Here is a 17284-nt window from a genome sequence, read left to right as displayed (position 1 = left end):
TCTTAATTTCCTTCTCTTATAAAATATTCATTTCAGTTCACTTCACTTCAGTTGAGGCCCTTAATTGCTTCCCTGACAAGTTATTACCAGAGAGCGTGTTTGGTCTAATAAGCAGCGTCATCAATTGCGGATTACATAATAATCACCATTATACAAAGTCAGCATCAAAACTTTCTACTCTTAAAAATTGAAATTCTAAGTTCTCTAGAAGTCCTCTCCAATTAAAAAAAGACTTCGCCCATTAGGTCTTCTTCCGCATTCTAAGCCACTAAACCACGTCAAATAATACTTCTGTGACCCCGTCTCAAAATAGTACTACTGTGTCATTTATTGCACTAAGAAACAAATTGAAAGATATGAACTTGTCAACTTGGGGTCTGGTAACATTTAAGTAGCTCAAAAACAAATAGTGTACGACGTAGTATTTAGAGCTTATCAAACACCCAAACCAAAGAGATGTAATATGGAGTACTCGTACTATTCAGGATGCTTAAGAGCTGGGAGGACAAAGGAAATGCACTTTATAAAAAGTCATTTAACAACAGCAGCAGAAATGTAAACTATTGATTTCATCATGTATTAGTGTATTACTATTAGAGATTAAGAATTTATCTACAAAATGGAGACTGGCAATAGCTCTCTTCTAGGCATTTTGCATTAATCAAGGACAGCTCCCTCGTTAATTAGGCATTAAACTTGTACGTATTCTACCTTGCTCTACAACAACAAAATCTTGGAAGTAAAAGAATGGGAGAATAACTCATTATTCGTTTACAATGGCTGGAGTTCTTGCTCAGGAACTACAGTATCACTATCAACAGGCTTGTATTGTATTGTTGTTTGCTGCCTCCATTTCCGAATGAACCAAATCCCATAAACAGATATACCCAACATCAGTGAAACAATAACTGCCATGACCACTAGCAAGTAATGTTGATGCCACCAACTCCTGCATCAATAGAATCAAATTAAGGAGAGCAGAAATTATACAAAACTTGGTTGAAAGAACAAGGTCAGTTTCCCCACAAAGAAAATTTTTTCCACAAAAACTACATGCATAGCTTTCTTTCATCATCAATTGCATACTGAGCAGTGACCTCAAAAGCCAAAAAATAAATAAAATGAAACTTTAATTGAATTCTGAGCATTCACTGCATTCTGAGCATTAGAACTTTATTTGAATTCTGAGCATTCATTGCATCGACACTCATGGCACTAAACAGTAAACACATGAGATCATGGAGGTCAAATATGACAAAGGGCATACTTCAATATTAACAGAAACTAGAGCAATGCAACTATAAAGAGAAGAAGCTAATCCTGCCCCTATACCCGCGAAGCCCTACACTCCTAGCACTTCATTGAAACATCAAGAACAAAATATACATAAATGGTCAGAGAAAGGACTATAAACTATACTTCTCCAATTGTATGGAATAAGGATATTGCAAAATCACAGACTAGTAAAGTCGCAAAATACAGAATGACCAGAGAAATAATAATACACACGCATACTGATTATTAAGGAACAGGGGAAAAATACACAAGAAAAATATAAACCAACATATTCCAGATATTAGGGAAACTTAAATAATGACTTTACCGTTTCATAGGTGGCTCAACCTTCCAATTAGCTAGCGTATAACTGCCAAAGGTATCTGGAAGTTGAACATTATGTTCTGCTAAATGGGCAATAATATGCTGCAATGATAATGATCAAATTAATATTAGGAAATAACAATCCAGCTTCCTCCAAAATTAAAATCTTTCATCAAAAACAACCTACCATTGCAGTTGTGTTTGCTATATACTTGGCAGATTTTTCCGGATAGATTCCCCATGTTATCAAAGAACCATTTCCGGACGAAGTGAAATTTAGTAAATGAACCTGGAGAAACCAACAAAAGAGCTCTTTACCAAACAAATAAAAATAAATAAATAAATAAAACGAATGAAATGCTGTTTGCATTAAATGCCTTATGGTACTCCCACTATTAGACACATTGAAGACTGTTCTCACATGATGAAAAGCAAGAAGATATTATTGGACTGCAAATAGAATTTCCCGAGTAGAGCTCAAGATGTGAAAGAGAAGTCTTAAACCATTCTATGTTAGAGGGGAAAGTTGGAGTTGCAAAACTTTGATTACTTCTTAGCTCCAATAGAATTACTATTGAAAGATCAACTTTATGCTCAACTTACTTGTAATGTATTGACTCCCAACTCTTGAGCAATGAAGCCGGATAGCTCTGATATGCGAGGTTTCAAGTCCGAGTCTTTGATGCTCAAAGACATATCAAATGTAATGAATCCAACTTTTATCTCTCCTGAGATTAATAAAGTCAATGAAAACAGACGTCAACAAACATACGTAGTATAAACATGTACAAAAACTCTAATTTACAAAGGAGGTGAAAAATTGACATTTGAACAAGTCATTCTAATGCAATAAAATTCTTCAAGTCTAATACTGCAAAAAAAGAAGGAACACTTGGTGAATGTACCTGGAATAGCATAACTTGGCACTCCCTTAGGTGCTGGTCCTGGAGCTGATGCTGAAGCTGGTGTTGGTAACAATCCTGGAGTGGAAACCTCCCCATTTAATGGGGCAGGTGCAGGTGCAGGTGCGGGTGTGGGTGAATTATCAGTCACACGAAGTCCCTCCCATAACTCAGAGCAATTCGTCTTCCAAAATCCAACTTTCAAGTGTTCACGGTCATATGTCACGAGAGTATTACGGACAACAATTCCTATAATTAAGCAAAAGAACATCGCGAGACTGTTAGCACAAATCAAACAAAAACATCAAAACTCGAAAAAAACCAGAAAAAAGTCTTTATTAGAAGATCAGATAAATAGTTAAGTACACAATACCTCCTAAAAGAGTTGTGGGATCTTTCCCGTTCTGAAAAACTCCAAGGCAATACGCACCAGGCACCTTTGAATGCTGAATACGGAAGTAACATGTGAGCATGAGATATATTCTAATATAAATCAGAAGTTTAATCATGTCATACTATTCCCATCCTACTATTTAACCCTGAAGTTTGCCTAAAATTGAAAGTTGTCAGGAGTTTTTTTTAAACAAGCCAACAAAAACAAGGAATAAGCCACCAAAATCACCTTAAATAAATAGTTTTCCGGTGATAGTAAATATTTTAGACCATTTTCAAAGACCATATCAACAGCAGGGAATGTCTTTGATAGTTCAGAAACCTTTCTGCAGAAACACAAGCATGACAGAAATTTACAATTTGGGACAGAACAACTGCTAAGTCAGAGTATAAGTTATCAGTGGTATAAACTTACCTTCCAGCACCAGAAAAGCAAATATCATTATAATTGGGGTCAGGTCCACGAATTTGCTTAAGGCCATGGAGTTCACTAATTAACTGCATTAACAACATGCATAATAGTTAATTGGCATATATTGTGGAAAAATACAGCATCATCTATGCTTACATGGTTAAGAAAAGGATCACATATAGTTCCAAATCACAATCCAAACCAATTCTTTGCATTATTTATAGTTAATAAACCTAAGACACTCCTCTCCTCACATTCTCTGTCATTCAATTACAAATCAGAATCTAAACCTTCTCTTTGCATAATTGAGGGATCAATAAACCTAAGACACTCCTCACTCTCTTTCGCTCTGTGACATTCTTGTTTAATTGCTCATATAGTCGAATTGCAACAAAAACATGACTTAAAATAATAATCCTCCGTTTTTAAAATTGTTCTACCTTCTACTTTCAGTTTCCCCATCACAAAACTTAAACGATTGATATCCTTACACATCTATTACAAAGTAGAAAAAAAATATAAATACGTAATACTATTTGTTTTTACATAATACTCTGTAATAAACGGATTTAGTCAAATTAAAGCAAGATATATGAATAGATAATAAATTAAAGCATAACAACTGGAGGGAAAGGGGGGGGGGGGGGGGGGAATAGATTTTACAGTTGCAAACTTACTTTGTCATCTCATCTAGAATCAGAAATAGTAAAATGCTAACAGAGAAGTCCTTAGTGATAAAAAGAAAAAAAATAAAAAAAAAACTTACTGCACGCTTAAATGCCACAAATGCTGCTTCTGGTAGATATGCATATGTTGTACCGCTATCCAAAACAGTTCCATGTTTACCATCAAAAACCTTCGGATCAATAGCCAGCTTCTTCCCAGCAACATGTAATTCCTTCAGCTCAATATTGTAATATGGACTGTTGGCATCCAGAAACTAGAGTAAATGTGTCAGATATTAAGGAAAATATATAAAGTATTATACAATTAATTAATCCTTTCAGCTCATACCTGCGGTCAGGGTCAGAATGGCTGAAGACCATGTCGGAGGGGGGTGACAAAGAGCCAAGAATCATAGCACCACCACCAATACCCATCCCGCCATAACAAAGTGAGAAGGAATCACCAATAACACTTTTATCAACAAGTTGATCCACAATGCTTAGATCACCCCGACCCAAACCCATTATACCATCAGCATGCTGACTGTACAGGTCACCAGTTTCTGCATTTTCACAACCAAAAACTGCACGTTGGGGTTTAAGCTCACTCTGGTTGCCAAATGATACAATATCTTCACCAAGAACGCCACTGCTAGAACTCATTTCAGCATACTGTCTCTCATAAACACACTGAGCATTCTCAGCATCACATGTACAATCAGGATTGCATTTTACGGGATGGTAGGTGGTTGAAAGATCTGGTTGGAACTTTGGGTCCTACAAATTTTAAAAAATTAGAAAAAAGAGGTAAAACAATTAAGCAAAGAACCAGAGGTAAACAGGTAAAAAAAAATTAAGAAGAAAGAAAACAAATTTATTTCACACACCCTTTATAGAACCAGGAGGGAGTAAAATCATCTAGTTCTGTTTCATACAAAGTTCGCAGGATGGAAAAAGTAAACAATTGGAGAATGCAACACCTAGGCATGTATTACAAAAGTACATAAATAAGAAAAGAAAAAAAAAACAAATGATATACTCCGAATGTTTACTGGAATTTATCTTATACTACTTGGAAAGCACGCACAGGTATTACAGGGAGAAACCCTCTGAGGATGCAACACCCAAGCATGTAATTCATATGAGAACAGACAAAAGAAAATATAGTATATAAATTCCTACAGAAAGAATTCAAGCAAAGTATCTGAAATTCAACAAAGTAAATGCAGAAATTAATTTCCTCTTGCCTCAGCACATTATGTCCAATTTTTGACAACCGTACTCTAAGATGACTATATTTTTTATATGCTTCAAAATTACAACTGGATAGTTTCAATCCAAAAATCCTATCTTTCGGCAAGTATGGTAATATAGTTTCATTAAAAACAACTCATTTCCCCAACTAGAAGACCATTACCCATATTTAACCGTACATAAGCCTACACCCACCCTCCAATTTTGGTTAGTTTCACCCCCAAAATCCAATCTTTCTGCAAGAACGGTAAAACAAAGCAATTCATTTTCCAAACTAGAGGATCACTACACATATTTTCCGAAACATAAGTCTACACCCTCCAATAGTTAGAAAATTCCACAAAACAACAGCCACATCCACATCCACATCCACATCCACATATTTCACACAAAGATATCATCATATCAAAGGAACTAGAGCTTGCATTCTTGGAAACCAAATTAGCAGAAAAGCTAGATAACTTTTAAAATTAAAATCTGTATTGTGGAATTGTTGGAATGTTGCATGAGTAATTGAGTAGAATACAAATAAGTATAAAGTAATAATTTATAATTCTCACATTACATGTATTCAATATCATTATCACGACGAATTCCACAATGGACAAAGTATGCAATCATCAAATTAGATCGTCAGCTACTATCAAGCTCAAACCACACCTGACATCATTCCATAATCCGAATTTGAATCCATTTCGAGTTTGCCTCCGGATAATCACATAGTGTCAACACAATGTAGAACAATGAAACTTCAATTTCACGTTTATTATAATAATAACTAAAAATTAAATAAAGTATTGCTTGTAAAACACTGAACCAAATTAATTTATACATTATCAATCTATCCTTTTCAGATCCACCAACCTCACTAACAAAGTTAATCCAAATTCTACTAAGTTCCTCCCAATCAAATCACTCTCACTCATGAATTAATAATCATAATCAACAAATAAAACTCAAAATTAAATTATAAAAAAAAATAATAAAAAAAAAGGTAAAATACCTGATGATTTCCACATTGATCACAATCAGAACAAGGAACATAAGTAACAGTACTTCCTGTATCTACAATCAACGCAAATTCTTGCGGTGGAGTTCCTATATACAATCTCGTCGTATAATACCTAAAAAAAAACCAAAATTATTGAATTTCCCCTAAAAATTGAAGAACAAACAAAATGGGAGATTTTCACAATTTATACTTATACATACCCATTAGAGAGGAGATCGTCGAAGAGATTCATGCGAGCATTAATAGGAACACGTTTAGCTTGAAGAAGACGCCGGAGTTTAGCGCTAGGAATTTTCCGGGAAAGTGAGAGAGGCAGAATAAGCGGCGATGTACGGCGGAGATTGAGGTTGTCGGAGGTGGAATTAACGGCGGAGGTAACCGGAAATGTGGAGGTGAGGAGAGAGATTAGGAGGGAGAAGATGGTGGTGGTTGTAACGGCGGCGAATCGGAGTCGTCGCCGATTCATGGTGAGTTGAATCGGTGTTGGAGTGAGTGAAATGCGGGAGATTCACTTTGAATGAGGGGAATTGGAAGGATGTTGAAGCTTCAACAAAACTTGGAGAGAGAAATTAGAATGAAAGAGATGTACTTATATTTGATGGACGGTTGCGGATTTAAGTATAAAGTTGGGTGATTGACGCGGCATTTTTTTTATATACAAGTTGTAATTTCTTATTAGTTGACACTTTTTGACTTTAGCACTATTCATACACCTTACTTTGTTCATGTTTTGTAATTTATATGTGAGAAAAAATATAGTCAAGTGGATCTTGTTAGATTCGTCACAATGTATATTTTCATAATATCAACTTTTTATAATTTTTGCTTATCGATAATTAAAAATATTAATGATTTAATTTGTACATTGGCAAACGTGACAAAAGAAACATGTCAACTAAAAAGAAACGGAGGAAATATGTAACGTATTTTTTTTAATTTTTTATACTATATATGAACAATTTTTTTTTAATTAATGATTGTACAAGTGCAAGATTTGGTACATTTGGAGGTTTGATTTGGGGATTATAAAATAAAAAATAAAAATAAAATAAATAAAAAATAAATAAAAAAAAAAGCACTACTACAACACTTTCATTTTAAAAATTAGTTTATTGAAGATAGAACTTAGAAGTATAGATATCTTCATTTTGAGATTACTTTATGTTATTATACAGAGTTGACTCAAGTGGTAAGCAACTTGATGTCGCTTAAGGGAGGTCTCGGGTTCGAGCCTCACCATATGCAGAAACTCTTGTTGGGAGACTGACCCACCATAAGTCAGGTGTGCTACCCGAGTCGGATCTAGATGTAGTCGGAGCTAAGTTTCGGTGAACCGGGTGGGCAACCTTAAAAAAAACTATTTCGGTTCTTTTTTTTTTAGGATTTGGATAAATAAATGGGAAAGAAAATAAAGGGAGGTGTAGGGGAGGGGAAAGAGGGGGAATGGTGAGTTTTCCTTCCAAATCTCTTCATGGTTAGAAAAATTAATTTCTTACAATTTAATTTTTTTTATTTCTCTACCCTCCATTTTCCTTCTTTTTTCAATTTATTATCCAAATAAAAAATAATTAGGGAGTGTTCTATTTACCTGATTTTTACTTATCTGAACTAATCTGATCTTATCTTAACTTATCTGAACTTATTAACCCTTGTTAGAACTTATTTTAGTTATAAATTAAACTTGGGTAGCCCTGGTTAATCCTTATCACAACTTATCTAAACTTAGGGTGTGTTCTATTCACCTGATTTTTACTTACCTAAACTAATCTGATCTAATCTGAACTTATCTTGTCTTATCTAAACTTATTAACCCTTATTAGAACTTATTTCAGTTATAAATCAAACTTGGATAGCTTGGTTAACCCTTATCACAACTTATCTAGAACTTATCTGAATTTATTAACCCTTATCCGAACTTATCAACCCTGAAATAAGTAGAAATAAGGTGAACATAACAGAGCCTTATTTTTCATGAACTTATCTTATCTAAACTTATCAACCCTGAAATAAATTGAAATAAGGTGAACATAACAAGGCCTCAATCCCTCCATTTTCCTTTCCTTCTTTTCCCTCAATTTCCTTTGATCCAAACAAAGTGTTTGCTGGTCTTATGAACTTTTATCCATCTTGAATTCTTGATATCTTTCACCTTATCACACGACTTTAAATATTGTGGTTGCCCTTTTTGCAATTATTATGAATGAAGTACCATGCTTTTGTTGTATTAGAGGGAATAACAGTGTGTAGTGATAGTAGTCAAAGGAGATATCTACTTATCAATCAATCAATAACTACATATTAAAAGACACACCAGCAATGACACGTGTCATTTTCTGGTGTGTCCCTTAGTTTTTTCTTTTAGGAAACAAATCTTAAATAAAAATAAAGTATAACAAACTTATACATAAATAAAATATTTGATGTATTCTTGACATTTGACAACTATATAAACTTATGTAAAAGGAAAAAAAATAATTCAAACTTAGCTTCTACATAATTTTTGTCAATCATAGTGTCACATGTACTTCAATAATTGCATTTATTTTTTTATTTAATATCTTTATAAAATAAGACATTATATTTAGAAACTTCAAGAAAGTAACTAGAATATTAAAAATTACTTAAAATAAAATATTTGATAAATCCTTACACAAAAATATTAACAACTATAGAGGATATAAATTTTAGGGAAAAAAAAACGGAATCTTATATTTGACATATTGAGTGTAGTGTATTATTTTTTTACAACACCAATTTACTTTCTAAAAAAAATAAAATAGAAATATATTTACGGGTTAAATACATAGTAAATAGCTTTTAAAAATTCATTTGGTTAAAAAGAAAAAAAAATGATACTAATATTTTGGTTAAATATACAAATATATATATATATATATATATATATATATATATGTCAGATTTTGTCAAATGTGTATATTAAAATACTTGTATGGCTAATGAGCTCTTTCATAATAAATTCATCATACTATTTTAGACAAATTTATATTTTTTGAAAAACAAATGTATGTTTAATTAAATTATACAATATTATTTATTTCAAAAAAAAAAATATAGTATTTTGGTTTTTTTTAAAAACAAATTCATTTTAGTATTTTTTGTTTTTTTAACAAATGTATGTTTTTTTAATTAAATATTATTTTATTGTATAATTATTTAAAATTACCATGCATGGCACGGGACCTAATCTAGTAGCCTATACTTACAGGATCTTGGTTAAATAATTTACAGTATGTAGAGTAATTCTACGATTAAATATGGTACTAGGCCAAAACCTCCAAAATTTCTCAAAAAACGTGGATATTAGCTTTTAATTTTTTTTTAACCTGAAAATAAAATTTCTGAAATATTTACCACGGTCCCTAATACCCTCCGGAAGTCCAATTGGCTGGGTAGAACCATCCAATTTGCCTTTAAACGACCAATTTATTACCGGTTTACAACTTGCACCTATTTCATTAACTCAAGCTTACAACAAACATTTATGACAACATATAATGATCATATATGGATCCAAACGGCATTATATGACCCCGAGATGTATCCCCTAAAATCTCAATATTTTTCGACACCGGGCCCCGAAACATTCGAAATTTCTCAAATGCGTGGATAGCATTCAAGTTTGGAATTTTTGACTTTTTTCGCCCGGATATAAAAATTGCTGAATTTTTTACCATGGTCTGAAATACCCTCCGGGAGTCCAATTGGGTGGGTGGAACCATCCAATTTGCCTTTAAACAACCAATTTACATACCCGTTTACAACTTACAACGTATCATTAATTCAAGCCTACCACGAACATTTATGGCAACAAATAATGATCATATATGATTCCAAACAACATTATATAACCCCGAAATGTATTCCCTATAATTCCAAAACTTTTCGACACCAGGCCCCAAAGACTCCAAAAATTCTCAAAAAACGTGGATATAGCCTTCAATTTTGTAAATTTTTTCTTTTTTTCGCCCGGAAATAAAAATTGCCGAAATGTTTACCATGGTCTCTAATACCCTCCAGGAGTCCAATTGGGTAGGTGAAACCATCCTATTTTCCTTTAAATGACCAATTTACCAGTTTACAACTTGCGCCGATTAAATTAAATCAAGCCTACTACAAATATTAATGACAACATACATGGTTCCAAACGGCATCATATGACCCCGAGATGTATCCCCTTAAATCTAAAGGCTTTTCGACACCAGGCCTCGAAACATCCAAAATTTCTCAAAAAACGTGGATTTCAATTTTGGAATTTTTTTTACTTTTTTTTTTTCTCACGAAAAAAAAATTGCCGAAATGTTTACCATGGTCCCTAATACCTTTCGGGAGTCCAATTGGGTGGGTGGAACCATCCAATTTGCCTTTAAACGACCAATTTACCGGTTTACAACTTGCACCAATTTCATTAACTCAAGCTTACTACGAAGATTTATAACAACAAATAATGATCATATATGATTCCAAACGACATTATATAACCCCGAGATATATCCCCTAGAATTTTAAAACTTTTCGACAACAGGCCTCGAAACCTCCAAAATTTCTCAAAAAGTGTGGATATTAGCCTTCAAAATTGGAATTTTTTTTGACTTTTTTTTGCCCGAAAATAAAAATTGTCGAAATGTTTACCATGGTCCCTACTACCCTCCGGGAGTTCAATTGGGTTGGTGGATCCATTCAATTTACCTTTAAACGACCAATTTAATTACCGGTTTACAACTTGCACCGATTTCATTAACTCAAGCCTACCACGATCATTTATGACAACAAATAGTCATATATGATTCCAAACAGTATTATATGACCCCAAAATATATCTCCTAAAATTTCAAGAAATTTTCGACACCGGGCCCTGAAACCTCCAAAATTTCTCAAAAAGCGAGGATATTAGTTTTCAATTTTGGAATTTTTAACTTTTATCGCCCGAAAATAAAAATTTCCGAAATGTTTACCATGGTCCCTACTACCCTCCGAGAGTCCAATTGGGTTGGCGGAACCATTCAATTTATCTTTAAACGGGCAATTTAATTACTGGTTTACAACTTGCACGGATTTCATAAAGTCAAGCCTACTACGAACATTTATGACAACATATAATGATCATAAATGGTTCCAAATGACATTATATGACCCCAAGATATATTCACTAAAATATCAAGTCTATTCGACATCGGGTTCCGAAATCTCCAAAATTTCTAAAAAAGCGCGGATATTAGCCTTCAATTTTGAGATTTTTTGATTTTTTTGCTCGGAAATAAAAATTGCTGAAATGTTTACCATGGTCTCTAATACTCTCCGGAAGTCCAATTGAGTGGGTGGAACCCTCCAATTTTCCTTTAAACGACCAAGTTACCCATTTACAACTTGCACCGTTTTCATTAACTCAAGTCTATCGCGAACATTTAAGACAATATATAACGATTATAAATGGTTCAAAACGACATTATATGACCTTAATATATATTCAATAAAATATCAAGTCTTTTCGACACCGGGTTTCGAAACCTCGAAATTTTTTCAAAAAACGTGGATATTAGCCTTGATATTTAAATTTTTAGACTTTTTTTCTCCCGGAAATAAAAATTTTTGAATTGTTTACCATGGTTTATAATACACTCTCGGATTTCAATTGGGGAAGGTTTTTTTTTTGGTATAATAATTAGGTAAGTCGAACCATCCAATTTGTCTTTCAACGACCAATTTACCGATTTACAAATGATACCGATTTCATTAATTCAAGCCTATCATGAACATTAATGAAAACATATAACGATCATATATCATTCCAAACGACATTATATGACATCGAGAAGTATCCCATAAAATCTTAAGTCTTTTCGACAACGGGCCCCGAAATCTCCAAAATTTCTCAAAATGCGTGGATATTAGCCTTCAATTTTAATTTTTTTTTTTACTTTTTTTCGCCCGTAAACAATAATTGACGCAATATTTTCCATGGTTCTCAATACCCTCCAGGAGTCCCATTGGGTGGGTGGAACCATCCAATTTGCCTTTAAACGACAAATTACCGATTTACAAATTGCGCCGATTTCAATAACTCAAGCCTTCCACGAACATTTATGACAACATTTAATAATCTTATATGGTTCCAAATGGCATTATATGACACCAAGATGAATTCCATGGAATTTCAAGACTTTTCGACACCGAGTCCCGAAACCTTCAAAATTTCACAAAATGCGTGGATATTATCTTGAATTTTGGAATTTTTTGACCTTTTCCGCTGTGAAATAAAAATTGCCAAAATGTTTACCATGGTCTCTAATACCCTCTGCTAGTCCAATTGGGTGGGTGGAACCACCAATTTTCCTCTAAATGGCTAATTTACCGGTTTACAACTTGCATGGATTTCATTAACTCAAGCCTACCACGAACATTTATGACAACATATAATGTTCATAAATGGTTCCAAACGAAATTATTTGACCCCAAGATATATTCACTAAAATATTAAGTCTTTACGACATCGGGTTCCGAAATCTCCAAAATTTCTCAAAAAACGTGGATATTAGCCTTCAATTTTGGATTTTTTTTTTTTACTTTTTTCGCCCGTAAATAAAAATTTCCGAAATGTTTACTATGGTCCCTAATACCCACCGGGAGTCCAATAAGGTGGGTGGAACCATCCAAATTAACTTTAAATGGTGAATTTACCGGTTTACAACTTGCACCGGTTTCATTAACTCAAGCCTACCACGATCATTTATGACAACAAATAGTCATATATGGTTCCAAACAGTATTATATGACCCCGAAATGTATCTCCTAAAATTTCAAGAAATTTTCGACACCGGGCCCCGAAACCTCCAAAATTTCTCAAAAAACGTGGATATTAGTCTTCAATTTTGGAATTTTATGACAACTGATACTGATTTCATTAATTCAAGCCTACCATGAACATTTATGACAATATATAAAGATCATATATGGTTCCAAACGGCATTTTATGACCTCGAGATGTATCTCCTAAAATCTTAAGTCTTTTCGACAACGGGCCCCGAAAACCCCCTAAAATTTCTCAAAATGCGTGATTATTAGCCTTCAATTTTAATTTTTTTTTTTTACTTTTTTCGCCCGTAAATAATAATTGACGAAATATTTACCATGGTTCTCAATACCCTCCGGTAGTTCCATTGGGTGGGTGGAACTATACGATTTGCCTTTAAACGACAAATTACCGATTTACAAGTTGCACCGATTTCAATAACTCATGCCTACCACGAACATTTATGACAACATTTAATAATCATATATGGTTCTAAACAGAATTATATGACACCAAGATGTATTTCCTGGTATTTCAAGACTTTTCGACACCGAGTCCCGAAACCTTCAAAATTTCACAAAATGCGTGGATATTAGTCTTAAATTTTGGAATTTTTTGACCTTTTCCGGTGTGAAATAAAAATTACAATTTTTTTTTTACCATGGTCTCTTATACCCTCTGCTAGTCCAATTGGGTGGGTGGAACTACCAATTTTCCTCTAAATGGCAAATTTACCGGTTTACAACTTGCACGGAATTCAAATAACTCAAGCCTACCACGAACATTTTTGACAACATATAATGATCATAAATGGTTCTTAACGACGTTAAATGATCCCAAGATATATTCACTAAAATATCAAGTCTTTACGACACCGGGTTTCAAAATCTCCAAAATTTCTCAAAAAACGTGGATATTAGCCTTCAATTTTGGATTTTTTTTACTTTTTTCACCCGTAAATAAAAATTGCCGAAATGTTTACTATGGTCCCTATTACCCACCGGAAGTCCAATTAGGTGGGTGGAACCATCCAAATTAACTTTAAATGGTGAATTTACCGGTTTACAACTTGCACTAATTTCATTAACTCAAGCCTACCACGAACATTTATGACAACAAATAATGATCATATATGGTTCCAAACAGCATTATATGACCCCGAGATGTATCTCCTAAAATTTCAAGACTTTTCGACACCGGACCCCGAAACCTCTAAAATTTCTCAAAAAGCGTGGATATTAGTCTTCAATTTTAGAATTTTTAACTTTTATCGCCCGAAAATAAAAGTTGCCAAATTTTTACCATGGTCCATACTACCCTCCGGGAGTCCAATTGGGTTGGTGGAACCATTCAATTTACCTTTAAACGACCAATTTAATTACTAGTTTACAACTTGCATGGATTTTATAAAGTCAAGCCTACTACAAACATTTATGACATCATATAATGATCATATATGGTTCCAAACAATATTATATGACCTCAAGATATATTCCCTAAAATATTAATACTTTTCTACACCCGGCCCCGAAACCTCCAAAATTTCTGAAAAATCGTGCATATTAGCTTCTATTTTGAGATTTATTGATTTTTTTCGTCAGGAAATAAAAATTGCCGAAATGTTTACCATGGCCCCTAATACTCTCCGGGAGTCCAATGGATTGGGTGGAACCCTCCAATTTGCCTTTAAACGACCTAGTTACCGGTTTACAACTTGCACCGATTTCATTAACTCAAGTCTAGCGCTAAAATTTATGACAATACATAATCATTATAAATGGTTCCAAACGACATTATATGACCTTAGAATATATTCAATAAAATATAAAGTCTTTTCTACTCCGGGTTTTGAAACCTCAAAAATTTCTCAAAATACGTGGATATTAGCCTTCATATTTGAATTTTTTGACATTTTTTCGCCCAGAAATAAAAAATTTCGAAATGGTTACCATGTTCTATAATACACTCTCGGAGTTAAATTGGGTAAGTGGAATCATCCAATTTGCCTTTTAACGACCAATTTACCGATTTACAACTGATACCGATTTCATTAATTCAACCCTACCATGAACTTGTATGACAATATAAAATGATCATATATGGTTCCGAACGACATTATATGACCTCGAGATGTATCCTCTAAAATCTTAAGTCTTTTCGACAACAGGCCTCGAAACCTCCAAAATTTCTCAAAATGCGTGGATATTAGCCTTCAATTTTAAATTATTTTTACTTTTTTTTCGCCCGTAAATAATAATTGACGAAATATTTACCATGGTTCTTAATTCCCTTCGGGAGACCCATTGGGTTGGTGGAACCATCCAATTTGCCTTTGAATGACAAATTACCGATTTACAAATTGCACCGATTTCAATAACTCAAGCCTACCACGAACATTTATGACAACATTTAATAATCATTTATGGTTCCAAACGGCATTATATGATACCAAGATGTATTCCCTGGAATTTCAAGACTTTTCGACACCGAGTCCCGAAACCTTTAAAATTTCACACAATGCGTGGATATTAGTCTTAAATTTTGGAATTCTTTGACTTTTTCCGCTGTGAAAAAAAAAATTGCCTAAATGTTTACCATGGTCTCTAATTACCCTTCGCTAGTCCAATTGGGTGGGTGAAACCACCAATTTGCCTCTAAACGACCAATTTACCGGTTTACAACTTGCACGGATTTCATTAACTCAATCCTACCACGAACATTTATGACAACATATAATGATCATAAATGGTTCCAAACGACATTATATGACCCCAAGATATATTCACTAAAATATCAAGTCTTTTCGACACCGGGTTTCGAAATCTCCAAAATTTCTCAAAAAACGTGGATATTAGCATTCAATTTTGGAATTTTTTGACTTTTTTCGCCCGTAAATAAAAATTGCCGAAATGTTTACTATGGTCCCTAATACCCATCGGGAGTCCAATTAGGTGGGTGGAACCATCAAAATTAACTTTAAATGGTGAATTTACCTATTTACAACTTGCACCGATTTCATTAATTCATGTCTATCACGAACATTTATGACAACAAATAATGATCATATATGGTTCCAAATAGCATTATATGACCCCAAGATGTATCTCCTAAAATTTCAAGACTTTTCGACACCGGGCCCCGAAACCTCCAAAATGTCTCAAAATGTGTGGATATTAGTCTTCAATTTTGGAATTTTGAACTTTTATCGCCCGAAAATAAAAATTGCCGAAATGTTTATCATGGTCTCTACTACCCTCTGGGAGTCCAATTGGGTTGGTGGAACCATTCAATTTACCTTTAAACAACCAATTTAATTACCAGTTTACAACTTGCACGGATTTCATAAAGTCAAGCCTACTACGAACATTTATGACAACATATAATGATCATATATGGTTCCAAACGACATTATATGACCCCAAGATATATCCCCTAAATATTAATACTTTTCTACACTGGGCCCCGAAACCTCCAAAATTTCTCAAAAAGCGTGGATATTAGCCTTCAATTTTGAGATTTTTTGATTTTTTTCGCCCGGAAATAAAAATTGCCGAAATGTTTACCATGGTCCCTAGTACTCTCCGGGAGTCCAATGGAATGGGTGGAACCCTCCAACTTGCCTTTATAACAAAAAATAATGATCATATATGGTTCCAAACGGAATTATATGACCCTGAGATGTATCCCATATAATTTCAAGACTTTTCGACCCTGGGCCCCGAAACCTCCAAAATTTCTCAAAAAGCGTGAATATTAGCCTTTAATTTTTTATTTTTTGGACTTTTTTTCGCCGAAAATAAAAATTGCTGAAATGTTTATCATGGTCCCTAATACCCTCCGGGAGTCCAGTTGGGTGTGTGGAACCCTTCAATTTGCTTTTAAACTGCGAATTTACCGGTTTACAACTTGCACCGGTTTACAACGACCAATTTAATTAACTTGCACCGAACCCGACTTGAACCGAAATTGACTCAAACCTGTTTTAACCCGTCAAAACCCAAATTTAACCCGACTTGTTATTAACTTGACCTGAATTCAACCCGACCCGAATTTAACCCAACGTGTTACAAACCCGACCCGAAATCAACCTTACTTGTTATTGACTTAACCCAAATTCAAACCAACTTGTTATTGACCCAACCTGAATTTTACAATACCTATTACTTACCCAACCCAAAAATTCAACTCGATCTGTTACTAACCCGACTCGAAATTAACACGACTTGTTATTGACCCGAC

At 33.9% G+C, this 17284-nt stretch overlaps 1 protein-coding gene across 1 annotated transcript; it reads right to left on the bottom strand.

The window, feature by feature from the left end:
* Positions 1-534: 534 nt before the first annotated feature.
* LOC110682375 (aspartic proteinase nepenthesin-1-like) lies at positions 535-6965 on the bottom strand. The gene is made up of 12 exons (XM_021858707.1): positions 6438-6965; positions 6229-6349; positions 4321-4748; positions 4073-4229; positions 3310-3392; positions 3124-3220; positions 2875-2947; positions 2505-2750; positions 2203-2327; positions 1787-1888; positions 1604-1701; positions 535-949 (listed from the first exon to the last, which is right to left on the bottom strand). Exons 1-12 carry the CDS (start codon positions 6701-6703, stop codon positions 772-774), a joined length of 1974 nt encoding a protein of 657 aa, XP_021714399.1. The 5' UTR covers positions 6704-6965; the 3' UTR covers positions 535-771.
* Between the last annotated feature and the right edge of the window lie 10319 nt (positions 6966-17284).

This window comes from Chenopodium quinoa, unplaced genomic scaffold, assembly GCF_001683475.1.
Source record: "Chenopodium quinoa cultivar QQ74 unplaced genomic scaffold, ASM168347v1, whole genome shotgun sequence".
Taxonomy (NCBI): Eukaryota; Viridiplantae; Streptophyta; class Magnoliopsida; order Caryophyllales; family Amaranthaceae; genus Chenopodium; species Chenopodium quinoa.
The sequence above is the reverse complement of the archived record's forward strand: the minus strand, read 5'-3'. Positions and strand labels throughout refer to the sequence as shown.